The sequence below is a fragment of the Moschus berezovskii genome, chromosome 9, assembly GCF_049115385.1.
Source record: "Moschus berezovskii isolate FMDL1 chromosome 9, NW_MosBer_1.0, whole genome shotgun sequence".
NCBI lineage: Eukaryota > Metazoa > Chordata > Mammalia > Artiodactyla > Moschidae > Moschus > Moschus berezovskii.
In genome coordinates this window covers 109,824,534-109,852,477 of record NC_142468.1, presented here as the reverse complement: position 1 = coordinate 109,852,477, position 27,944 = coordinate 109,824,534, and the positions used below count along the sequence as shown (strand labels likewise).

Below are 27,944 nucleotides of genomic sequence, written 5' to 3'. Positions count from 1 at the left end.
ATAGATTCTGTCTGGTTATAAGGTTGAAAAGCTCTCTTGGATGATGAAAAGAGGAAAGATTTTGAAGGTGAGGGTTTTGAGATATGAAAGTATATTCATTAATATGACTTTTGGCTTAAAAGTCTAAGACAGATCTTAACCTGAGCTAGAAAGTCTTATGCTTATAATGCTTATATGCTTACCTTAAAAATACCATATTTGACCTTTCATTTTTTTATATGCCTGTTGAAATAGATTTTCTCTTCTTTCTTCCTCAGTTCGCCTAGCCTCCACTGAGTCATCCGGGTCTGGGGTCTATTCATTGAGGTTCACTGATTATCTGAGTGGGGTTTCTTGTTCTGTTCTCAAGAACATGCTAGGATGAGAAGAGCCAGGCAAATGGAATGCTGTTGATGGCAATATGTTCTTGAGCTTTTTACATAACAAGCTTGTTCTGTTTCACAAGAAGATTTCACAAAGTAGGAATAAAAAATTGGGTGTGTTACTTAGCTTTCCATAGAAAGGAATTGCTTTCTAAAGGCAGGTGGTCATTAATACGTGCTTCAAAGGGAATGGACACTGAATTCTGTCTTGTACGACTATAAGTCAAAATAGCAAAACTGTAAATCTATACTGAGAGATTAAATTGAAGGCTATAGAAGATATCTTGTATTACCTTCATATTTTTGAAATAGCATTTTTCCTAGCAGAGGGAAATTCAGTTTCCTGATCTTATCTAGTATGTCAGACCTTGCCTGGAAAGATTGACTGTCTTGCTAAAATTGTATAGACCTTATCTTTTTTTAAATTTTTTTAACATTCCAAAGGAAAAAATGTGAAAAGCTAGAGAATTTCAGACAATGGCTTATATCACTGCAAAAGAATTAGAAGGTGGTATTGATAGTTTATTTAAAGTTTTCTAGGGGGACGGGGGAGCCTGGTGGGCTGCTGTCTATGGGGTCGCACAGAGTTGGACACGACTGAAGCGACTTAGCAGCAGCAGCAGCAGCAGCAGCAGCAGCAGGGCTTGTTAAGATCAAAATTTATTTTTCTGTTACCTTTATTTCTAAGAGTTGGCATTTGTGATACAGGTTTAGGAGAAAATACATAATATGAAGGATAAAACTTAAGGCATGTTTTTTATGTGGTAAAAACATCAAATGTGTAGATCACATGATTTTTTGACCTTCTGAATTTGTTTCTTTCTGGTAAACTCAGAAAAAATAGAGGTGATTTGTAAACATGACTTAGTCTTTGCATGTTTAAATGCATTGTTTTCCTTTTAATTGTAGGAAGCTATGAGAATAAGGTCATGACAGTTTACCCTTCCTTTAGGTAACTGATCAAAGCCTGTCATTTCTGCAGGCTTGGTAGAGTGTGTCTGGGAAGGAAGACATGATTCTGTTCCTGACGTGCTTCTCTTGAATTTTGAGATAGGTGTTGAGACCTCCCTCAGGAAGAAGTATAGGCAGCCTTTTCACTCTAGAAAGGAAACCCCCCAACTGTAGGTCTTTGAGGGGATTGTCAATAAACCTCACTTCATATTTCCCTACTTAACTGTCTATACTAGTAGGAATAGCCCTTCATATAGTTACTGTGGTAAATAAGAGTTTAAGAATAACCCGATGTTAGAATAGCACAGGACATGGTAAAAAGTCTTTGTCTCAAAAATAGAGGAATTATTTCTGTGAATATGCCTGAATTACTGTCCATTAGATTGTATTTTGTTTATTGCTTTACTCTTTTTCTGTGCCCAGAAGTTTATTTTAATGGACAATGCCTATGTAAGGATCTTGTATATAATTAAGACCTACATAGAAGACTTTGAGGTCCTACTGGGGACCACTTAGATCAACTCTTGAAGCCAATACAAAGAGATTGGGAAGAGGAGCTGGGGATAAAAGGAAGAAAGAGGACAGGAAAAAGAGATGGGTGCATCAGGGAAGCTCTCCCTCCCCCTCCCTCCATGAGCAGTGGATCATGCTTTGCACCCATGCCTGAAATTTGGCTGGGGATGGGGGGAGTAGAGGGCTTTCCTGGTGGCTCAGACAGTAGAGAATCTGCCTGCAATGCAGGAGGCAGCCTGCAGCACTGCTAGTCATCCAGGTGTGGTCAAAGGGTAGGATGTGTCTGTAGGTGAGTTAGACTGGCAGTGGCTGCAGAACTGGCGAGGAAAGGTTATAGAGGCTTTACGCCCATCTCAGGGAATGGGTGTGTGTTGCTTGAGAAGATGGGCGGCTCCCCTAGAGAATTAGGCAGCAACAGGGGGCTTCCCTGGTGGCTCAAATGGTCAAGAATTTGCCTGTAATCCAGGAATTCAATCCCTGGGTCAGGAAGCTCCCTGGAGAAGGGAATACCCACTCCAGTATTCTTGCCTAGAGAATTCTATGGTCAGAGGAGCCTGGCGGGCTACAGTCCATGGGGTTGCAAAGAGTCAGACATGACTGAGCAACTAGTACATACATATATGCCTGGTAAATATGTCCCAGTGACAAGTAGACCCCACATCGCAGGGAACTTGTTTTCTCTCCTGGAGAACAGGAATAACCAACAGGCCTCAATCCAGATGTATCAGCCATCACCATCATTGTCATCAGTACACCAGCAACTGTTGAACATTTTATGTTCACTACATACCCAAAACAACTGTTCAAGTTAAATATTGTTTTTTTTTTTATTGGAGGCTAATTATTTTACAATATTATATTGGTTGGTTTTGCCATACATTGACATGAATCCGCCCCGGGTGTATATGAGTTCCCCTTTCTGAACCCCCCTCCCGCCTCCCTCCTCTCCTTATCCTCCCTCTGGGTCATCCCCGCACACACAGTACCGAGCATACATTGACCCTGAACTGGCGATTTGTTTCACATATGATAATATACATGTTTCAATGCCATTCTCCCAAATCATCCCACCCTCACCCTCTCCCACAGAGTCACAAGTTAAATATTGTTACTCTACCATCAGAGATGAAGAAAAGGAAGCTAAAATGGTTAAACAACGTCCCCAAGGTCACATAACCAGCAAGTATTAAGATCAGAATTCAGACCCAAGTCTTCATGTCTTCAAGATCTTCCAATTCAGTTCAGTTCAGTTCAGTCGCTCAGTCGTGTCCGACTCTCCGCGACCCCATGAATCACAGCACGCCAGGCCTCCCTGTCCATCACCAACTCCCGGATCTTCCAATTATTCAGTACAATAATGTCCTGACTTAAATGCATGTAAGATGAGGAATTCTGAGGAAAGGGAGTTTCATGCCTGGAATGTTAAATGAAAAAATTCAAATTTTATTAAACTGTATATTGCATGGAACCAAGTCCTGAGAAATTCATGTAGCAAATGCCTAGATTTAGGTGTTCTATATGGTAAAGAGTACTTGTTCTGTCGCTCAGTCGTGTCTGACTCTTTGTGACCCCATGCACTGCAGCACGCCAGGCTTCCCTGTCCTTCACCATCTTCTGGAGTTTGCTCAGATTCGTATCCATTGAGTCGGTGATTCCATCCAACTATCTCATCCTCTGTTGCCCCCTTTCTCCTTCTGCCCTCAGTCTTCCCTAGCATCAGAGTCTTTTCCAATGAGTTGATTCCCTGCATCAATGGCCAAAGTATTGGAGCTTCAGCATCAGTCCTTCCAGTGAGTATTCAGGATAGAAATACGCCTTGTTAAGGCTAATGTCTCTCTGAGGTATAGCTGACTTGATTTGGAACACTCTGGGCTTCTTGATTTCTTCACTTCTCGGGAGGGGTCTGTAAAAGAATCTCGGGGTAGTAAAAATGGTTCTTTTAAATGCACCATGGAGTTCATATACTTGCAGTTTCTTTTTCCAAAAATGGCAACAGTGAAAGCAGTTAACCTTAGCCTGGATCTAGAACCTCCTTTCTGTTCTGCTCTGAACTGGGTTATCAGGTTCGTTCTTAATCCAGACTGGTCTGTGTGGAATATGTCCTTTTTATATCTGGACCAGCCTTGATGGAAGCTGGATGTGAGGCAGTCTGTCATAGGGATTACAGGAACACATCAGTTTTGTCTAATGATCATGCCACTCGCTAGCTGTAAATATTTAAAATTCTCTTCAAGTTTATTAACCCTTAGTCTTGAACAGCAGAACTGTCAAGAGAGTGGATGCCCTCCAGTGTTTTCTAGGCCTGCCTGTCACGAGTTGAGTGGCTGCTCACTGGGAACTTCTTCCTGTTTCCCTCATGGCCCGGGACCAGCAGCTCCACTTAATGCAGCTTCAGTTCAATTGGGTACCAGCTCTCTCTGCTCAGTGTCCTAATCCCTAGCACCTGTGGATGTGTCACTTTATATGGCAAAAGAGACTTGGCAGATGTGACTAAATTAAAGATCTTGTGATTGGGAGATTATCCAGGTGGGACCAATATAGTTACGTGTATTCTTACACATGAAAGAGAAGGCAAGATAGTCAGAGGAGATGTGACAGTGGACACAGAGGTCAAAGTGGTGCATTTACTGAGAATTGGGATTTTAATATAGGTTTATTCACTTTAATAGTTGGGCAAGTTTGGAATTACTCTGAAGCTGAAAGGAAACATGAGCTGCCTTTGTTATTATAAATGGAGTGTGAAGTGGTAGTGGGACAGATAACTGCCTTTGGAGTCACAAGATAGGTTGAGTTCTATGTCTGCTTTTAAGAAAGGTCAAGTCACTTCATTTTTCTGAATACTGAGATGCTTTCCTTGCCCCGACATTCAAGATTGTTGTAGAGTCAAATTAGAGAACACTTGAAAGCTCGTTGTGTATTAAACATTTTGAACACTTTTACTGTTGAAACTAGAGGAAAAGACACTTAAACATGCCCAAATCTTGATGGAATAAAGGGAACATAGGAGAAGGATGCAGATGCAGAAGCAAAATCCAGGAGGGAGGCATTGGGGCTCCTCCATTGAGAGGAGGGAAAAGGATTATTAAGAAGCAACTAAGAGTCCCTTGAGGAGAAGGCAGTGGCAACCCACTCCAGTACTCTTGCCTGGAAAATCCCATGGATGGAGGAGCCTGGTAGGCTGCAGTCCATGGGGTTGCACAGAATTGGACACAACCGAAGCGACTTAGCAACGTCAGCAAGAGTCCCTTGGACTGCGAAGAGATCCAACCAGTCCATCCTAAAGGAGATCAGTCCTGTATAATCATTGGAAGGACTTATTTGAAGCTGAAACTCCAATACTTTGGGACCTGATGCAAAGAACTGGAGTGGGTTGCCATTGCCTTCTCCTCAAGGGACTCTTAGTTGCTTCTTAATCATCCTTTTCCCTCCTCTCAATGGAGGAGCCCCAATGCCTCTCTCCTGGATTTTGCTTCTGCATCTGCAGCCTTCTCCTGTGTTCCATCAAGATTTGAGCATGTTTAAGTGTCTTTCCTTTAAAAACACCCTTCTCCCACTTGCACGCACTCCTTTGTGTACTGCCATATTGACTCCCTGTGTCACACCTCAACTGCAGAAAGCTTTGCATAAAATCATTGCCCCTACTTCTCAGATCCCATTCATAAACTTTTAACAGTTCAGCTTTGATACCCATCATACGCTGAAATGGTGCTCAGGGTAGTCATGAGTTGCTATGTCCAGGTGAAACTTTAAGCCCTTATCTTCCTTAGTCTTTCTATTGCATTGACTCAGTTCTTGAAATCTTATTTTGCTCTTCTGACAACGTATTCTCCTTGTTCTTCTCTTTTTGAGTTTTCTTTTGGTTGTTCCTGTTCAGTCTTCTTTAGCATCACTTTTCCTCTGCCTTTTCCTAAAAATGTTTTCTTCAGTAGCCCCCTGACTTTATAAAGAGCATCATGAACAGTGCAGTAACCTGGGAGGACTGATGACAACACAGCAAGGGTACCTGGCTGGGGAGGGGAAGACATGACTTGAGGTTCTTCATGAGTCCAGGGGCCTGGAAGGGAACACCAAAAGTGTCTTTATAGGAATACTTACCGCTGAAGCTCTCATTTTCCTGCTGTTGATTATGTCACTCTTTTTACATAATTTTATCTGCTGTATGATTTAAATTACTATCTAAACTTTCAGTTTTTCCTCAAATTTGTATCACCAACTCAGACATGTCAAGGCATCATACTGTATACAGCATACAGACTCTGCATTCAGACTGTCTGGGTTCATATAGCCTTTACTACTTGGAAGAACTGTGAGGCGTTGGGTGAGTCTCCATTCCTCAGTTTCCCCACTTATAAAGTGGGGATAGTAAGAGTATCAACTCGAATAATAGTATCAAGGGTGGTAGTTCAGGGTAAAGGAGTCTGTAAACACCCAGACTAGTGCTTTAAGATGGTCAATGTGGCCTAAGTGTTAGCTCTTATTCTGTCCTTCGATGACCCTCAGGTCCCTCCAGCCCCACGTATTCAAAACTGAAGTCATCATCACACCTCCAGAACTGCTGTTTTTTTTCTTTTTCCCAAATGTTCTCAAGAGTAATGCTTTTCCAGATTAAAGAAAAAAGCTGTGCACCTTTGTATAATTTTAGGTTGAGAATGAAAATTTTATCCTATATTTAAATAGATACAAGTTTTTGGTTTATCATAAGCACTGACATTGTAAAGTCTGTTGCATTATTCTTAAGTGAGTAATGTATAGTCTTCAATGAATAGTATAGTCATATGGAAATATATAGTCATATAGAAATGTATAGTCTTCAATGAATCTGTATCATGGTAATTTTGGTACTCATCCTTAACCTTTAATAAAGCTTTACATTCAAAGTCAGAGAATTTTCTTTATTTCTTTTATGTTTTTAAACTTTTATTCTACTTTCTTCATAGAATTTTCTCTTATTATATTTTATTAACAAAATGTTTATCCATAACAATATTATATATAGAAATTGAAATTTTTTTTTTTTAGAAATTGAAATTTTAAAAGGTTATTTCATGAAACCTTAAGGGTTTATTAATAAGCCTTAGGAATATTTATTATTGCTATGGCTATCAATTAAAACAGCAAAGTATTATACATTTTAATAATTCTTAAGCTTAAAAAATGAACTTTTATTGAAAGTGCATCTTGATAAAATAAATACTGGACTGCTTCTTCTCAGTTATTTCACATACCCCGGGGTGATTATAATATACTCCTGGTGTGAGACAGGGGTCAGCATCAATTTTATTCCTATTTCTTGTCTTTATAAGGATGAGCACTGAGTAACCTTATCTACTGAAGGAGGTAGATTGAAAAGGAAGGAATTTTGATAAAGGAAGATCACTCAGTTCTTTGAACTCTCCTGAGTTATATGCCAAAAAAAAAAAAATCACATAGTGATCTGTCATCTAAAATTATTTTTAGTAATCTGTTAGGCTCCCCCCCAGGTCATGTATGGATGTGAGAGTTGGACTGTAAAGAAAGCTGATCGCCAAAGAATTGATGCTTTTGAACTGTGGTGCTGGAGAAGACTCTTGAGAGTCCCTTGGACTGCAAGGAGATCCAACCAGTCCATTCTAAAGGAGATCAATCCTGGGTGTTCATTGGAAGGACTGATGCTAAAGCTGAAACTCCAATACTTTGGCCACCTCATGCGACGAGTTGACTCACTGGAAAAGAGTCTGATGCTAGGAGGGATTGAGGGTGGGAGGAGACAGGGACAGCAGAGAATGAGATGGCTGGATGACATCACTGACTCGATGGACATGAGTTTGAGTGAACTCCGGGAGTTGGTGATGGACAGGGAGGCCTGGCGTGCTATGATTCATGGTGTTGAAAAGAGTCGGACACGACTGAGCGACTGAACTGAACTGAACTGAGGCATCTCAAATGCACGATAGTCATCACCATCCCCTCTCAACCTGCTCTGAGAGCAAGGTTATCTCAGACCATTCATCAGGTTCTGCTTTAGTTTAGTTTGAGAGCTAAACGGATTCAAAACTTACTGAGTGACAAACAGTTTGTAATCATTAGAGTAATTCAACTTCACAGTTTCTTGGAGATGTATTAAAAATGCTTTACCAAGATTTATCAAAGCAGTATTTATTATGTTTTTTCTCTTTTACTTAGAGGTACCTGATGTAATCCATTTTGATTTGAAAGGATTAGGAAATTAAAAATTGTTCATTTTAATGAACATTTGCCAATATATGATTTTTGGTAAAATGCTTTTATCTACTTGCGTATTTGTATTTTCATCAGAATTATGGAGCTGCAGATTTAGTTCATCCAATTTATGAAAACAGTCCAACTTTTACTTTGGCAAAACTAGTTATCAAACCACTCGGCAAAACCAGTATGTATTCTATATTTTGTCAGTTTAAATAGAAATGTTAACATGTGTCCTGTGACAAGTATTTCACCTTGGAATTTGATTTCTGGTTGAGTACAGACAGATAAGGCATGGTGTTTTGTCACTTAGATGTGATAGGTTTACCGGAGCTTTGATTTGCTTTTTTTTCTATGGATCTCTATCTTCTGACCTAGCCATATTTTTATGTGTTTTGATAATAGCTGGATGGTGGAAGTTGCCTTGTTCTATAATATACCTGAGTTCAGAACAACCTCGCCAAGAAGCAAAATACCATACTTCTCTTACTTCATCTAGTCCTCACCAAAAGGACATGTAAGGTTGGGAAAGACGGAACGCCCTGCTCTTCTGGTTTAAGAGTGTTTTATTGAAAGAAACTTTGCTAACTCTGGTATTTTTCTGCTTGAGGATTTTCCACATCCTGGGGCAGTGTGCCCTAGAGAATTTGAAAGGGTGAGAGGTGCCTTCCTACTGTAAATGGGAAAGGAGTGTTGTGAAAGGGGAGGGTGGTGGGAAGAACTGTGCCCAGTAGATCAGGTCTAGAAAGAATGTGTGTGTGAAGAGGGCAAATCCTAAGAGTTCTCATCAAAAGGAGAACTATTTTTTCTTTTCTTTTTATTGTGTGTATATGAGAAGGTGAATGTTAGCTGAACCTATTGCAGTAATCATTTCACAATGTATATAAATTACACCATCGTGTTGAATGCTTTAAACTTAGTTGTGTATGTCAATAATTTCTCAATAAAAGTGGGAAGAAAAATGTATATGGAAGTTGTGGATCCTGGAATTAAGCCCCTTAAAACTATCTGTTGTCTGTGTATCCTTTAGGATGTTCTTACTGTTGCATGAGGTGTCTGCCCTTCTTCTTGAATACCTTGGTTAATGTTGCACTTCAAGCTAGGGTGTCATCCCCAAATCCATCATCTCCCTTCTCAGAGCTGACGAGTCACCAAGTCTGTCAGTTCTTAATAGCTATTGTGACTGTGTAATTAACCATCCAACCTAGGATACTTTTGAGAGTGAAAAGAACCATTGTTCGTAACTAAGAGGGTAGAGCAGTGTGTCTGCAGGACTGTGGTCACCTCTTAACCTTCCAGCACCAGACCCCAGCCCTGAATCCTGGTTGAAGTGCCAGCATGGGAACCTGGGTTTCTGTAAAAACTTTCTGATTGGTCTTCCTGTCTTCGCTCTTGCTCCCTCCCATGTTTTCCCCCTTGCAATTGTAGTTTTGTTTCAGAAATACTACTTTAAGAATGTCTTCTCTGTGGCTTCAAATTCTTTAATGACTCCCTAAGGGAAAATTCAGAAATTCTGTAACAAGGTTTACAAGGTCCTTTAAGAATGTGGCCCCTTGTTGTTCTAGAGCTTCTCTTGCACTGTAATTCTTCTCTTTAGTCCCCAGCCGTCCCCCACCCAGACCTGCACTACAGGTGTGTGAGCACTCCACTCAATGACCTGAGCTCCTCACCTGTACGGTACTGTCTCGTGATGTGCCCTCTACTTCTCTGGCTTGAATGCCCTTCTTGTCTTTCTGCCTCACTTTTACCTGGTGATCCTGCTCTTCCATACCGTCTGATTGAGAGGTCTTTCCTAAAGCCTTCTCTCATCCCCCGGAAATGCCCTAGACTTTCTCCTACCACACATTGGAAATTCTTGTTGCTCAGTCGTGTCTGACTCTTTGCGACCCCATGGACTGCAGCACGCCAAGCTTCTCTGTCCTTCACCATCTCCCAGAGTTGCTCAAACTCATGTCCATTCAGTCAGTGATTCCATCCAACCATCTCACCCTCTGTCCTCCCCTTCTCCTTCTGCCTTCAATCTTTCCCAGCATCAGGTTCTTTTTCCAGTGAGTCGGCTCTTCGTGTCAGGTGGCTAAAGTATTGGAGCTTCAGCTTCATCATCAGTCTTTCCAGTGCATATTCAGGATTGGTTTCCTTTAAGATTGACTGGTTTGATCTTGCAGTCCAAGGGACTCTCAAGAGTCTTCTCCAACACCACAATTCAAAGGCATCGATTCTTTAGCTCTCAGCCTTTTTTATTGTCCAGCTCTCACATCCGTACATGACTACTGGAAAAACCATAGCTTTGACTAGACAGACCGTTACAGGCAAAGTAATGTCTGCTTTTTAATGTGTTGTCTAGGTTTGTCATAGCTTTTCTTCAAGGAGCAAGCATCTTTTAATTTCATGGCTGCAGTCACTGTCCACATTGCTTTTGGAGCCCAAGAAAATAAAGTCTGTCCCTGTTTCCATTGTTTGCCCATCTATTTGCCATGAAATGATTGGACTGGATGCCGTGATCTTAGTTTTTTGAATGTTGAGTTTTAAGCCAGCTTTTTCACTCTCTTCTTTCACTTTCATCAACAGGCTCTTTAATTCGTCTTGGCTTTCTACCATAATGGTAGTGTCATCTGCATCTCTGAATTTATTGTTATTTCTCCTGACAGTCTTGATTCCAACTTGTGATTCATCCAGAGCGGCATCTGCATATAAGTTAAATAAGCAGGGTGACGATATACAGTCTTGACGTACTCCTTTTCCTATTTGGAACCAGTCTGTTGTTCCATGTCCAGTTCTAACTGTTGCTTCTTGACCTGAATACAGGTTTCATAGAAGACAGGTAAGGAATACTACCTTGTGTTTTTCTCTTAAACAACATCTCCCACTTGACTGAAAACTCCTTGATGGCAGGGATTATGCCCCATTTCTCACTCTATTACCACCTCTGCCACTGCCAACTAGGTGCTCTCTCACCTGGACAAATGGCAAGTCAGAGACTCTTTGACAAGAATGCTTCTCTCTGTGCTTTTCTTTGTTTGTTGCCTCCATTCCCCACTGTTCTTTGAATTTATTGCCTTGGGTCTCTTAAGAAAGGACTTTCCTCTTGTTCATTTTAACTAGACTTCATAAATAAATAAATATATATATATATATATGAACATTACTGAGCTATTAGGAAGTTATGTTGGAAGTATATGGGATTGCAGGAAGTTACAGATGAATGATATTCTTAGTATGCTGGAGATTGCCGAGTGCTATTTTGTAAGAGGTAGTGTAGTCTGTAGTGGAAGGAGGTGTGTGAGGCTTTGAGTTCAGGTAATGTCACTGGTGGCTACAGTTGTGTTACCTATGATTTTTTTTTAAAGAATGTGTTCATAATAAATAGTATCTTTAATAGAATAGGTTTTTCTATTTCTCTGTAGTTTATGAACAATTTCTATTAAGGAGGGAGGTGATACAATTTCCCTGGCAAGTCCAGTGATTGAGACTCTGCCTTCCAATGTAGGGGACATCGGTTTGATCCCTGGTTGGGGAACTAAGATCCCATATGAAGTGAAAGTATTAGTTGCTCAGTCATGTCTGACTCTTTGCAACCTCATGGATGTAACCCACCAGACTTCTCTGTCCATGGAATTCTCCAGGCAAGAATACTGGAGTGGGTAGCCATTTCCTTCTCCAGGGGATCTTCCCAACCCAGGGGTCAAAGCCCTGTCTCCCATATTGAAGGCAGGTTCTTGAGTCAACCGGGAAGCTCAAGATCCCATATGCCTCAGGGCAACTAAGCCGACACACTGCAACTGGAGAGGCCCATATACCAGAACTAGGGAAAGCAGCAAAAATAACTAAGTGCAGCCAAAAAAAGAAAAGAAAAGAAAGGAAGCGATGATGCTTTTCTGGAACCGGTTTCTGTTTAGAGTGGGTTTGATTTCCTGAGTCCAGTCACTTACTGCATAGTAAGAATTCAGGAGCTGGCCTGCTGGAAAGAACCCCAGCAGAGCATGCTCTGATTATTCTCTTTGTTGTGTATGTTGATTTTTTGAAAAATTTATTTATTTATTTGTCTGCACTGAGTCTTAGTTGTGGCATGTGGAATCTTAGTTCCCTGACCAGGGGTCGAACCTGTATCCCCTGCATTGCAAGGTGAATTCTTAGCCACTGGAACACCAGGGAATCCTGTCTGTTTATTTTTCAAAAATGCTTTTGAAGGACCTAGATTTGTCTAGGGTCAGCTCCATGGTGCATCTGAACCTAACCCTCTTGTAGTTCTTTTTTTCCCCCCATTCCTTTTGTCTCCCAGATGGTTGATCGTAATAGACACAAATGTGTCTTTCATGGATCATATACTCTTAAGAGGATTTTCTTCATGAATGTAAAATGAGATTTGATTGGGATGTGTCAGCTTACTGATAAAATGTAATAAAATAGTTTATCCCATGGCTTCCATAAATTTGTCTTCCAGATTGAGTAAGGTGAAGGACTGAATTCTCTCTGGCACAGAGAGTTCTTCACTAATGGCAAGTAGTGTCTTTTTTCATCAAAAATAGATTAAAAGAAGGAACAGTTGAACATGGTAAAGATACAAAATACTTTAAAACAAATCTATCAGAAATGGTACTGACTTCACTATATATACACACCCACATATATTTGCATGTGTAACAAAGTATGCAGGTATGCTGTGTTTCAATAAAACAGGTTTTGTGTGACCAATTTCCGTGACCCACACCTTCTTAGTTGTTTAAGTGCATGACAAGAATATATTGCTGATTTCATTACCATGAACATTTTATTAGACTGTCTTCTACCTGGTTGACTCAGAATGAGCTATGCAGGATGGAATTTCAGATGACTGATTGATTGGCTAATGGGAAAGCAGTGGTTTTAGAGTTAACGTTTCTAGACATTTTTCTGATTATCATAGGAAACAAGGTTTTTTATTTTTAATCTAGTGTTCTGATTCGAACCTCTGATAAACTGACCTTGATTTAACCTTATTCAGAATCTTAAGAGGGTTTTCTTCTTGAATATAAAAAGAGATTTGATTGGAATGTGCCAGTGGCTTACTGATAAAAAGCATTACTTCCTATATTATTTTATCTTGAAATTCATTAAATTTAAAATATATTGCATGCACTAAAAACTAAGATGACCAACTTGGTTATCAAAATACTCATAGCTTTGGGACTTTGAAATGGTAAAAAACATGGAGTCTTTTTTGTGAAACAGCATGATACATAACTGTATGATCTTGATTACATAAAAATGGATGCTTAGTTGTGAAAATACACAAGTGAGACCTAGAAGGAGACATCAAATGATAAACTGCTTATGATTATTAATGACTTTTTTTTTTTTTGCTTCTTGTGTTTTTTTTTGGTTTCCTGTTATGCACATGTGAACTTTTAAGAAATAAATGTTATTTTAAAAAACCTTAAAAAAGGAATAAAAAAGCTAAGATGACTAGTTTGACCGTTACCTATTCCAGTAAGAGAGGTGATCCAGAAATTGTTCAAAGTTGGGCAGGTACTTTCTTTGGGGACAGAGGCAAGATTTACCCACTTTCTCTTTTGGATTGTGAAATTTCAGAGTAGCTTTTGAGTTAACAAAAGTGTGCCCTTTAAAAGCTGATGGATATGTAGGAGCTTAATTTTTTAAGCATTTTTTTAGAAAAAATGATGCCCACCACTGTTTTGGGTTGCAGGATATTTTAAAGAGAATATTTACTCAGAAAACTTTTTGTTTACAGTGTGCTATCCTTATTCTCGTTGGTGTCCCAGACCTGACCTGGGACTGTGATGAGATAAGAGCAAATGCTATTTCTCGTTTCCACTGAGTCACGGAGCAGATTCTTCCTGTGTCACCACTGTGTCTCAGCAACTGGTATGCTGTGGTAGGCAAAAGACAAGGTCCCTAGTTTATATTCTAGGGAGAGATAAATTATAAATATGTGTTCAAATATCACGTAGTGACAAATGCTTTAAAAATAACATAACTTGTGCCAGATTGACTGGGAGACTCCTTTTGTTGAGTGGTCAGAAAAAGTCTCTCTGAGATACCATTTAAACTGAGGCTTGAAAGAAAGAAGGGAGGAGCCGTGGCAGGCAGAAGGAGCAGCTGTTCAGTGGCTTAAAACAAGGACAAATATGAAGTCTTCTAGAAGTGAGAAAAAGGCCGGTGGTGCTAAGCGTAGTGAGGAGGGTGACAGGTTGACCAGCAGGAGGGGTGTGTAGTATAGAGTGCCTGACAGCCTGTGGGAGCCTGGGTATGTGGGAACCTCTTGGAAGTTGAAGGTGAGAAGTGATAGCATCTGACTGAGTAGCTGGATTTTGGGAGTGGGGAGTCAGTAGTTCTGTTTTGAATGGGTAAACTTTCAGATGCCCAGTGGACATCTAGGTGGAGATGTTAGGCAAGTAGCTGGGTTCCTGACAGGACAGTGTCACATTTAGGATTCCCTAGGTTTTTAGAGTCTTAAGACTTCAAAGTTTTAAAGGTCATTTAGGGAGAAACAGGGGCTCCCCAGGTAGCTCAGTGGTAAAGAATCCACCTGTAATGCAGAAGGTGTGGAGGTATGGGTTTGATCCTTGGGTTGGGAAGATCCTCTGGAGGAAGAAATCACAACCCACTGCATATTCTTGCCCAGAAAATCCCATGGATGAGGAGCCTGGAGGACAACAGTCCATGGGGTTTAAAAAGTCGGGCGTGACTGAGCATGTCCACAGTAGCAGCAGGGAGAAATCGACTATAAATGCAGAAGGAGAGGGGCGGGGCTGCCGTGTACATCTGCGCTAACCATGCGATTCTGGCCTCTGGAGCTGGGCACAACTGTGTACAGTGGTCCTGAGCAGGGTACCCATGTCCAATTCACTGCATAACCCCTTGGGCTGGCTTGGCTCCTCTGTGACAATTTATATGGTTCCTTGCATTCAGTTGCTTGAACAGAGTTTAAAAACAAACTCTAGTTCAATTACTACAGTTTCAAAGTATGGCAGGTTTAAGATTTTATTTCAAGATAAATCATGATGCCTCACTTATTCAGATGTTAGAAGTGTGTAGGCAGCAACTTCATTTATCCAAAAGGTAGACAAAACTTCCTGAAAAAAAAAAAAAAAACAAACACTAAAGTCTCTTGAGTGATAGTTGCTCAAGCGTGTCCTACTCTTTGTGAGCCTGGAGTGTAGCCCACCAGGCTCCTCTGTCTATGGGATTCTCCAGGCAAGAGTACTGGAGTGGGTTGCCATTACCTTCTACAGGGGATCTTCCCAACGCTGGGATTGAACCTGGGTCTCCTTTAGTTTAGGCAGATTCTTTACCATCTGAGCCACCAGGGAAGCCCTATAGCACTAAGGTAGTATCTTAAAGTCCATTCAAGGATTCAGAACTTTTCTCATGCAATCTGTCATGCTTAAGACACTGTTTATTTTTATTTTAAGAAGAAATCCAAACTCATTTGTTATTAGATATCCTGGCCCCTGAGAGATTAGGAACAGCCTATGGGTGCAATGTGGAGAAGCCCAACTGGAGATAGTCATAGCTTGACAAGAAGGCATGTCGAAGGGATGATCTGTGGGCTACAAGGAGGTATAATAGTTGGTCACTATAATCCAACATGGTTCTATTAATAACCAGAAAACAAACTCTTGTCTGACTGCTTTATTTCTGATAAAACTAGTATATTTAGAATTCAGTTATGCAAAACAGTTGATATATTTGTGGACTGAATGAAAAAATGATGGTTAAATTGCAAGATAGTTTAGTTGACTGAGCCTTAAGCAGAGAGAACTGATTTTTGAATGATATCGATTTAGAAGGAAGTCTCTACGTATGTCCTAGGGGTTACAGTATTGATATCAGCTCCTAGGATAAAGCTGTAGAGGGTTAGGACATGCTCGTCAGGTTCACAGATGATTTAAACACAGAGGGAACAGCAGGCCTGTTGAATGCAAGAGTGAGGATCAAAGAGACCTTGGTGAATTAGCATGTGTTCCTGTTAATCATAGCTCTGTAACATTCACCTCAACATTTAGTGACTTTAAATTAAGGTGGATTTCGCTGGTGGCCCAGTGGTAAAGAATCTGCCTGCCAGTGCAGGAGACATGGGTTCCATCCCTGATCTGGGAAGATCCTATGTGCTGCAGGGGATCTGAGGCTGTGTACCACAACTTCTGAGCCCGTGTTCTGTATCCCAGGAGCTGCAACTAGTAAAGGCTGTGTGCCTTAGAGCCTGTGATTCCCAACAAGAGAAGCCACTGCAGTGAGAAACCTGTGGACCAAAATTAGAGAGTAGCCCCTGCTCACCACAACTAGAGAAAAGCTCATGCAGCAAGGAAGACCCAGCACAGCTAAATAGATATATACACGAAGTATTTTCTTTTAAAAAATATAAATACATTAAGGCAACTCTAGGAATTCCTTGGTGGACTAGTGGTTAGGACTCCATGCTTTCACTGCTGAGGATATGGTTTCAATCCCTAGTCAGGGAACTAAAATCCCACAAGTCGCATAGCACAGTCAAGAAAAAAAAAAAAAAAGCGACTCTGTTCTTGAACCTGTGATGAGGACAGGGCTTGGTAGGGATAGCTTATCTCTGCATCACTATTTTCAACTGGAGAGGCTCAAAGGCTGGAGGCTGCAGTCATCTGAAATCTCAGCCATGTGTTTGATTGTGGATGTCAGCACTGACTTGGGCTTGGCTGGTGATGGAACACCTACATGTGGACTTTACATGTTGTTGCTTGACTTGTTCACAGGGTAGAGTTTGGGTTCCCAGGGCAGGCATCCAGAGGAAGATAGGCGGGGAGGGGCGAAGCAGTATCACCTTTTATAACTAAGCCCAGAAGTCAGAGAGTATTACTTTTGCTGTATTCTGCTGATTTGAAGTGAGGAACGGCCAGTCTGTATTTAAACGGAAGAGAGATTAGATGATCCTACTTGATGAGAGGAGCATCAACTAACTTTGCCCATGTTTTAAAACATTAAAGTCTATCTTCCAGTCAAAAATTGTCTTCTTCCTACATATAAAATGCACTCACATCCCTCCCAAGGCCTTTCCAAATCTCATTTAGTATGGCATTGGACTCAGACTTCAGGTACAGGAGTTCATCAAATCAGACTCTGGGTATTGTTCTTCAGTACCTCCAGTTCAATCTTGTGAATATAGTTCCTCTTGATCTGAAGATCTGTGAATTAGAAGGGTAAGAAATATGTATCTACATACCCCAGATCGTCATTCAGCATATACTGATGGGACACATGTGGGATAGGATAATTTGTATCTGTTGTTGTTTTGTCACTAAGTTTTGTCCGACTCTTTGCAACACCATGAACTATAGCCTACCAAGCTCTTCTGTCCATGAGATTTCCTAGGCAAAAATACTGGAGTGGGTTGTTATTTCCTTCTCCAGGGGATCTTCCTGACCCAGGCATTGAACCTGTGTCTCCTGCATTGGCAGGCAGATTCTTTACTGCTGAGTCCCCTGGAAAGCCCATAATTGGTATAGACAGTTGCGTTTAGAATGAGGAAAAACAGGAGGCACATGGCAGTTACTAGTCCATAACCGTTCTGAAATCTAGCCAGGATCATGCAGCCGTTTCTTTGATTAAAGCTTGGTCTTAACTGCTTGTGACAGTTGCCCCTTCCCTCTGGGCTTTTGATTCTGTTCTCTGAGTTTTCCTTCCCTTTCTGTAAAAAGTAAAGTGTGTTTGCAGATGAGTGGTATTTTCAGTCTGCTTTTTGCCTGATGAAGGTTGGGTTCCAAAGGCCCCTTTTCAGTGTGTATGATTTCTGTCCTTTCAACTAAAGCTGATATAATTTCTTTAAAAAATTTTATGGATTTCTTATGAATCAATTTATAATCAATTCTATTTGACAAAGGCCACACAAATTGCTATTTCTTTAAAAAAATTTTTTTATTTTGTATTGGAGTACAACCGATTAACAGTGTTATGATAATTTCAGGTGAACAGCAAAAGAACTCAGCTATATATATGTGTATCCATTCTCCAGGGCTTCCCTGGTGGCTTAGATGATAAAGAATCCGCCTATAACACAGGAGTCCCAGGTTCTGTCCCTGGGTTGGGAATTGTCCCTGGAGAAAGGAATGGCTACCCACTCCAACATTCTTGCCTGGAGAACCCCATGGACAGAGAAGCCTGGTAGGCTACGTTCCATGGGGTCACAGAGAGTCAAACAAGGCTAAGCGACTAAACACATATGCACAACTGATTGACAATGTTGTGATAGTTTCAGGTGAACAGCAAAATGATTCAGCCATGCGTGTACGTGTATCCATTCTTCCCCACCCCCCCATCTAAGTTGCCACATAACATTAAGCAGAGTTACTTGTGCTGTACAGTAGGCCCTTTTAAATACAGCAGTGCATACATGTCCATCCCAAACTCCCTAACTGTCCCTTCCCCATCCTTCTCCACCAGCAACTGTTAAGTTCCTTATCTAAGTCTGTTTCTGTTTTGTGAGTAGTTCATTTGTGTCCTTTCCTTTTAGATTCTACTTGTAAGGGATGTCATGCGATATTTCTCCTTCTCTGTCTGACATGCTTCACGCAGTATGACAGTCTCTAGCATCTGTGTTGCTGCAAATGGCATTGTTTCATTCCTTTTAATGCCTGAGTAATATTGCATTGTATATACATGTATTACATCTTCTTTATCCATTCCTCTGTTGACGGACATTTAGGTTGCTTCCATGCTTTGACTACTGTAAACAGTGCTTCAGTGAACAGTGAGGTGCATGTATCCTTTTGGATCATCTTTCTCTCTGGATATATGTCCAGGGGTGGGATTGCAGGACCTATTTTTAGTTTTTTAAAGAACCTCCATACTGTTCTGCATAGTGGCTGTACCAGTTTACATTTCCACTGAAAGAGTAGGAGGGTTCCCTTCTCTTCACATGCTCTCTTGCATTTATTGTTCATGGATTTCTGATGATAGTCATTCTGGCTGGTGTGAGGTGATATCTCATTGTAGTTTTGATTTTCAGTTCTCTAATAATTAGGGACAAATCACTGTTTCTTGAAATAAGCTCTTCAAACCTTAGATTCCTTGTAAAACTTTTGGAAAACAACGCCCTTAAGATTCTTAGAGGAACTTTTCTTCATTTACGAGGCATCGTTTTAGATCTTTTTTTTTGATTGGAGGAAAATTGCTTAATAACATCACGTTGCTTTCTGCCATACAACAGTGTGAATCAGTCATAAGTATACACATAAACATCACTATGAACAAAGCTAGCGGAGGTGATAGAATTCCAGTTGAGGTATTTTAAATCCTAAAAGATGATGCTGTGAAAGTGCTGCACTTAATATGCCAGCAAATTTGGAAAACTCAGCAATGGCCACGGGATTAGAAAAGGTCAGTTTTCGTTCCAGTCCCTTTGGCAATGCCAAAGAGTGCTCAGACTACCACACAATTGAATTCATCTCACATGCTAGCAAGGTAATGCACAGAATTCTCCAAGCCAGGCTTCAACAGTAGGTGAACCATGAACTTCCAGGTGTTCCAGCTGGATTTAGAAAAGGCAGAGGAACCAGAGATTAAATTGCCAGCATCTGTTAGATGATCGAAAAAGCAAGAGAGTTCCAGAAAAACATCTACTTCTGCTTTTTGACTATGACAAAGCCTTTGACTATGTGGACCACAACAAACTGTGCAAAACTCTTCAAGAGGTGGGAATACCTGACCACCTAACCTGCCTTCTGAGAAATCTGTATGCAGGTCAGGAAGCAACAGTTAGAAGTGGACATGGAACAACAGACTGGTTCCAAATAGGGAAAGGAGTACGTCAAGGCTGTATATTGTCACCCTGCTTATTTAACTTGTATGCAGAGTACATCATGAGAAACACTGGGCTGAATGAAACACAAGCTGGAATCAAGATTGCTGGGAGAAATATGAATAACCTCAGATATGCAGATGACATGAGACACGACCCTTATGGCAGAAAGTTAAGAGGAACTAAAGAACCTCTTGATGAAAGTGAAAGAGGAGAGTGAAGAAGTTGGCTTAAAGCTCAACATTCAGAAAACTAAGATCATGGCATCTGGTCCCATCACTTCATGGGAAATAGATGGGAAACGGTGACAGACTGTATCTTTTTGGGTTCCAAAAACACTGCAGATGGTGACTGCAGCCATGAAATTAAAAGACACTTGCTCCTTGGAAGAAAAGTTATGACCCACCTAGACAGCATGTTAAAAAGCAGAGACAATTACTTTGCCAACAAAGGTCCATCTAGTCAAAGCTATGGTTTTTCCAGTAGTCATGTATGGATGTTAGAGTTGGACTATAAAGAAAGCTGAGCACCGAAGAATTGATGCTTTTGAACTGTGGCGTTGGAGAAGACTCTTGAGAGTCCCTTGAACTGCAAGGAGATCCAACCAGTCCATCGAAAAGGGAATCAGTCCTGAATACTCATTGAAAGGACTTATTTGAAGCTGAAACTCCAATACTTTGGGACCTGATGCGAAGAACTGACTCATTTGAAAAGACCCTGATGCTGGGAAAGATTGAGGGCAGGAGGAAAAATGGACGATGGAGGATGAGGTGGTTGGATGGCATCACTGACTCAATGGACATGAATTTGAGTAAACTTTGGGAGTTGGTAATGGACAGGGAGGCCTGGCTTGATGCAGTCCATGGCATCACAAAGAGTCAGACATGACTGCATGACTGAACTGAACTGAACTGAACTCCCTCTTGAACCTCTCTCCCACCCCACCTCCCATCCAACCCCTCTCGGTTGTCAGAGAGCACCAGGTGAGCTCGCTGTGTTAAACAGCAGCTTCCTACTAACTATCTGTTTTACACATGATAATATATCATATTAGATGTTTTGAAGGCTTAAGTTTTATGGTTACATTCATAATTTCCTGACAGCACTCTGGATTTGGTCTTTGCCCAGGAGCCGTTTCTTAATTGTAGCATCATTTGCCTTTTGATAAGTCTAAAAGTGAGAGAATTTAATTTTCAAACCTGTTAAGTCCTAGTTGATATTTCACAGTCAGTTTTCAGCATCTCTCTTTCCTCTTAGCTTGCATTATAGGGAGCAAAAGAAGTCAGTTAAGACTTTCTCCAGTCTGCCTGGAAATCTGCTTGTCTGGATCGTCCAGTTCAATAGGTGCATCTTTTATTTTCCATAATGCCCCTGGCAACAGCATTGCTAAACTTGCTGCCTGAAGAGTCAGGTCTTTCTTCCTGCTTCCAACAGGTTTCTCTTTGCTTTCCTTTAGGCCCCCTTGGCAGCCCTAAGGGCTTCCCAAGTGGTACTAATGGTAAAGAAATCATCTGCCAATGCAGGAGACTTAAGAGAGGCTGGTTCAATCCTTGGGTCAGGAAGATCCCCTGAAGGAGGGCATGGCAGCCCACTGCAGTATTCTTTCCTGGAGAATCCCATGACCAGAGGAGCCTGGCAGGCTACAGTCCACGGGGTCACAGAGGCGGACATAACTGAGTGACTTCACACACACTCACCCATGGGTGCCCTAAGGCTTCCACTAACACTTTTCTTAAGGTCCTTCCTGCTACCTCATCATCAAAACACACAATGGAGAATGACAGGAGCCGGACCAGATCAGGTAGGGCCTTACAGGTCATCATAAGGACTTTGGATTTTAATTTGAGTAAGAAGGGAAACAACTGGAGGATGTAGAGAAGGAGAGTAAACTGATCTGATCTGCATTTTTAAAGCATTCCTCTAAATGCTGAGGTAGAACCTGCAGTACCATTAAAGCAGTTGTTTAAGAAATGCAGGTGAATGGTGATGACTGCTTGGCTCTGGGAGTAGTAAGAATTTGTCAGATTCTATTTGTATTTTAACATAAACCAGCAGTATTTGTAGATTGATAGAAAAGATAGACGGTAAAGAGGCTTTGACTGGAACCAATGGAAGAGTTTTGTATTATTTATTGAGATGGGAAAGACTACAGAACAGGTTTTTCTGGAAGGGAGTAGAATTGTCATTTCCTCTTTGAACATGTAAAGTTTAAAGATTCTAATAGGCATCTAAGTAGGAAGTTAGTTGGCTTTGGGGGCAATTCTGGTCTGGCTATGCATTGAGAGGTGTCATCTATAGATGACATTTAAAGCCAGGAGCCTGGTTGTCAGGTGTGAGCCCAGGGCAATCCAGCCTTTCCTGGTTAAGGAGATAGTGAGCAGCCAATAGAGGAGACTGTGAAGTTGTGGGCAGTGAAGTAGAAAGAAAGGCCGGAGGGAGAGAGCGCATGACAAAGGTATTTCAAGACAGTGCAGATGACTCTGCACCTGTCATTAGGGTTAACAATTGCTGTTGGTACTAGAATGGGTTCTCAAGAGGCTGTGGGAAGCTCAGCCCTTGAATGAGCAGTTATGATCAAATTTGGGAAAAATAAATAATACTGGAGAACAATTCATGTAGCAGATTTATTCCACTTGAGTGAAGGCATAGTGATAGAGTGGAGATTGAAAGTATTTTGGATACAGGCACGTTTGAGTTTGAATCTCTGCTTCCTAATTGACCCATTGTAGAATTGTAGGCCACTACATGTATGGATGTGAGAGTTGGACTGTGAAGAAAGCTGATTGCCGAAGAATTGATGCTTTTGAACTGTGGTGTTGGAGAAGACTCTTGAGAGTCCCTTGGACTGCAAGGAGATCCAGCCAGTCCATTCTAAAGGAGATCAATCCTGGGTGTTCATTGGAAGGACTGATGCTAAAGCTGAAGCTCCAATACTTTGGCCACCTCATGCGACGAGTTGACTCACTGGAAAAGACTCTGATGCTGGGAAAGGTTGGGGGTGGGAGGAGAAGGGGACGACAGAGAATGAGATGGCTGGATGGCATCACCGACTCTGTGGACATGAGTTTGAGTGAACTCTGGGAGTTGGTGATGGACAGGGAGGCCTGGCATGCTGTGATTCATGGGGTCGCAGAGAGTTGGACACGACTGAGCGACTGAACTGAACTGAACTCTGTCTCCAGCTATAAAATGGGGCTACAAGTACTTTTCTTACAAGGTTGTCAAAAGGTTAACATGAAAAAATAATATGCAAAACATCTAGTACAATGCTTGGCACATAATAGATATGCAGGTCATGTAAAATACCATTGGTTTCATTTTTCTTTTTTTCAAATTACAAATTAAAGTGTTCCATGCCCTTAAGGTACTGGACCCAGTGCCAGGAAACTTTAATGATTCCCTAACCCATTTACAATATTCTTGAATACATCACTATGCCTTTCAGAGACTGAAATACCCCATCTGTAATAGGGACTCGTAATCCATTTTTTTCCTAAGTCTTCACTAATCTGAGTCTACTCTCCAAATTACCCACCTAGCCTACATGAAATTCCCAACACTTCCCTTAAGTCCATATGGCATTTTATAATTTTGGAAATGATTTCAGATTCGTCAACTCATAACAAGCCCTGTCAACTAATTCATCTGCCCAGTACCCTGATGTGAGGAAAAATCAACCTTCTGTTCTACTTAAACCTTTTCAGTTGAACCAGTTAAATGACATAATAAATCCAGAAATGGACTTAGATAGTTCCAGACATATGGTAAGGTCAATAAATGCAAGCTGAAGATGTTAAAGGGGCATGCCAGGTGGTGCAGTGGCAAAGAATCCACCTGTCAGAGCAGGAGATGCAAGAGATGTGAGTTTGATCCCTAGGTCGGGAAGATCCTCTAGAGGAGGAAATGGCAACCCACTCCAGTGTTCTTGCCTGGAAAATTCCATGGGCAGAGGAGCCTGGCGGGCTACAGTCCATGGGGTTGCAACGAATCAGACACAGCTGAACGAGTGAGCACACACACACAGTTGTTAAATCTCAAAGTAAATTCTAAGATGTTTTTGTTATGGTCCACGTCTTATGTCTCCTCAATTGCATCTCTGCAAATCCCAAAGTAGATAGGACATTGCTGGGTATAGAAGGGAGGCGTCCAGCAAATCACTATCAATTCAGTGGCGGCGGTGGGGGGTGGGCAGCGATGTGCTGAGAGGGAGCAGAATATAGAACTCCCCTCGCCCACCAGAGACTTGTTGTAAAGTACAGAAGTAAAATGGGCAGATATGGGCTCAAAAGTGTGTGTGTGTGTGTGTATGTGTGTGTGTGTTTCAGTATGGGAGAAATAAAAGCATGTATTCGGCCAGGAATGATTCTGTGGAAAGGGAAGCTTTGATGGTGCAGGGAAGAGAGCACAAAATTGCTGGGACCTATTCCTGAAAAGATGGGAAGGGTTGGGCTTCAGTGGAGCATGGCCATTCCTCCACAGCAACAGGAGAGGAGACAGGACCAGCACAGATGCAGACAGGTTGGGAGATGTGAGGAGGCATGCGTGTTCTCACCGATGGCTTCGGTTTCCTCGGTGAGATAAGAAGGCTCCTCGGCTGAGAGTGAGAACGGGGGAGGAGAAAGTGTGGAGGAGTTATCCAGGCAAATGAAAGCATGACATGTAGTAGGATTCTGGGTGGCGTCAGTGGCTCCTAATACTGACTTTAAAGTGAGCCCATCTATGGCTGTGCAGTGTGATCATGGCATCTGGTCCCATCGCTTCATGGGAAATAGATGGGAAACAGTGACAGACTGTATCTTTTTGGGTTCCAAAAACACTGCAGATGGTGACTGCAGCCATGAAATTAAAAGACTCTTGCTCCTTGGAAGGAAAGTTATTCCTATGTAAATAGGAATAAAAGGTAAGGGTATTATATAAAATATTATAATAACTATTTATAATTATTGGCACTGTTACATAGCAGAGTGAGCATTTCTGCCCTTGTGGAAGGGCAGAAAAAGCGGTGTTAGGCAAAAAAGGTTCTTTGAGGCTCCTTTTGTGGTTTGTTATTCCTGACCCAATGTGATCAAGAGAGAGTGAATGTTTTCACTGGACAGACACAAGAGTACTAGGAATAAAGTGGTTCAGGTTGGACCAACTCCTACCTCCATGCTGTGAGACTTGCCCCTTCTTCATCCAGGAACATGATAACATGCAAACTGTGGAAACTGGTTAGCTTGGCCCTTGGAACCGCCAACATTTGGCAAGAAGAGTGGGGTAAAGGTTCCACCTTGCTCACTGCCCTGACTTAATGGGCACTGGAGTCCCTTTGACTGTGTGCTTCTGTGGGAACTCCTCTGGGTGCTTCTGCTCTCTTTGTACTTGGTTTGCTTCTCCTCTGCTCTTCCTCCAGATGAGGCAGAAGGTGCGTTTCATTTTCTTCAAGTGATTTTATTTCACAAAGGTGAGATTTAAAGGAAGGCCTCTCGACAGGGCCCCAGATTCTCCCGTTACTGTCTAAAATTCTGTCCTCTGAAGATTAATTTGAATTAATAAGCAAGTATCCTAGACTGGCTAATGATACTTATCGAGAATGACCATCACACCTTAATGATAATCATCACTAGCATGTGTTGCATACTTAGTGTGAGCCAGGGGCTATTATAAAGACTCTGCATGACGTAATTGATTTAATCCTTCCAGCAAGCCTATGAAGAAGGTTCAGAGAGATGTCCAGTGCTTGCATGCGTGCTAAGTCTCTTCAGTCCTGACTCTTTGCAACTCTATAGACTGTAGCCCACTAGTCTCCTCTGTCCATGGGATTCTCCAGGCAAGAATACTGAAATGGGTTGCCATGCTCTCCTCCAGGGAATCTTCCTAACCCAGGGATCAGACCCATGTCTCCTGAATTGGCAGGCAGGTTCTTTACCACTGGGCTTCCCTGATAGCTCAGTTGGTAAAGAATCCGCCTGCAGTGCAGGAGATCCCAGATCGATTCCTGGGTTGGGAAAATCCTCTGGAGAAAGGATAGGTTACCCATTCCAGTATTCACGCTTCCCTTGTGACTCAGCTGGTAAAGAATCCACCTGCAATGCGGGAGACCTGGGTTCGATCCCTGGGTTGGGAAGATTCCCTGGAGAAGGGAAAGGCTACTTACTCTAGTGTTGTGGCCTGGAGAATTCCATGGACTATATAGTCCATGGGGTCACAAAAAGTCGACATGACTGAGTGACTCTCATAGTTCTTTACCACTAGTGCCACCTGGGAAGCCCCAAGATGTCCAGTAACTGGTTCCAAGTTATATGGTGATGAATGAGGGGAGAGAGGATGGAATCCAAATGCGTCTGCTCTGGGACTTGGGCCCTCACCCACTGAACCGGGCCTCCTCTCCTGGATATGATTTGATTAGATTGCTTTCTTCCTTACACGTGGCCGAAATGCTTGTCAGGGATGGGACTGGAAATGAACAGAGAAAATTTTAGGGAGAGACATGTCTGTAGGGGAGTTGCTGTGGGGATGCTGGAAAGAGATTTGGGCGGCATTCTCTGCAGCCAAAAACTGTAAGAAACTTACTCATTATCATCTTGATGTTACTGATCTTATAATCAACATGAGAATTCAACAAAGAACCCAGCATGTACTGTTTCTCTTCTCTGCTTCTCTCCAAACACTGACATCATTTCTCTTTTAATGTTATAGCAGCAGAAAATTCTTATGTATGTTTGTGTGTATATATCATAAATCAAATGTTTTACTTATTATTTAAATGTAATTAAAAAATAACACTTTGCAAATATTCTTGAAGTGAAGGCCAATGAAATGCAACTAATTTCTGCAATTACTCTTTTCTTCCTCACACCAGTATTGGCTGGATCCTGCGAAAACCCTGTCTGAACACAAAGAACTGATCAACAGTAGGTATTTGATTTTAATTTTGTTGAAATTTGAAAATGATGTAATGTCCATGATTAGATGAGTGCAGAAATAGGCTTTAAGACCACAGGTGTGAATATTAGCACTTGAGTGCCAGAATATGGAAATGGGTGTTTATACATTGCTCAGTCTCTGCAGACTCTGATTAGATTGTGTGGATAGGGACTCTGAGGCAATGTGAGTATTGAATTTTGCTTTTGGGGGCACCTGGCCTGGACTTCTATCTGTGGTTTTTCCATTGCTTTTAAATTTCACCTTCAGACAGAAAAAGCAGAGAGGCACTGATTTGAAAAGCAAGTGGGCATTGGATATATTAAAGTGCTTGAGTTTCTTGGGTTAAAGAGTGGTATTGCCCTTCACATTATTTACTGGGTCAATAATTAAGAGTGCCCTCATAACCTGAAAGATTGCTATGAGTTCAGAAAGGATCCATCTATTTGGGTTTTAACTTTATCAATATGAATCTACTAATTGACTCAGAAGTCTAATTAATGTTATATTCATTAACATTAATTTTCATAACTCAAATTTTTATTTATGAATATACACATGCCCACACACTTGCAGCTCTTAAGTATGTAGAAGAGTAGTTATTTTAAAATCATCTTTATTATTAAAATTATTAGTAAAATGTATAACATAAGATGTACCTTGTTAACCATTTTGGAGTGTACAGTTCAGCAGCGTTAAATACACTCATATTGGTTTGTAGCCATCACCACTAACCATCTCTGAAACTTTTTTGTCTTCCCAAACTGAAACCATATCATTAAACTGTTTTGCTGAATTATTGCTAAGACCTAGAGGATTCTTCTGGCCTTTCTTACCCCATTCTGAGTCTGTACTTTTCCTGTGTATTGATTCATTCCTTGGGGTAAAATGGGTCACATGGTGCTCTATGGACCCCACGGGCAGGAACAGAGCTGTGCCTCAGGAAGGAATTGGAAACTAAGAACTGCAAAATTGTCAGGAACTCAGCACGTACCATTTCTCTGAACATCAGCATCATTTTTGTTTCTCTCTGTGGTTTGGCTCTTTTTGCCCCTCCATGTCTGTGGTGGAAACCTCCACAGTTTCCAAGTTATAGCTCTAGCCACAAGCAGAGGCGAACTGGCTGTCTCTGAATTGCAACTCCAAACTCTTGGGAGGGTGTTTGGCCAGTTTGCATTAGCAGCTCACTTCAGTCCACTCAGCTGTGTCTATGCTTTTCCAAGGTCAGTACAAACACAGCTGGT

General features: G+C 41.4%; 1 protein-coding gene across 3 annotated transcripts in view; it reads left to right on the top strand.

Annotated features, from left to right (window-relative positions):
- The window catches only part of EPB41L4A (erythrocyte membrane protein band 4.1 like 4A), a 288,909-nt gene that overhangs the window by 132,927 nt on the left and 128,038 nt on the right, over positions 1–27,944 (top strand). For all 3 annotated transcript variants that reach the window (XM_055436713.2, XM_055436712.2, XM_055436710.2), the window contains exon 3: positions 26,639–26,690. In XM_055436713.2, coding sequence (XP_055292688.2) covers positions 26,639–26,690 — 52 coding nt within the window. The remainder of the gene's footprint in view (positions 1–26,638; positions 26,691–27,944) is intronic.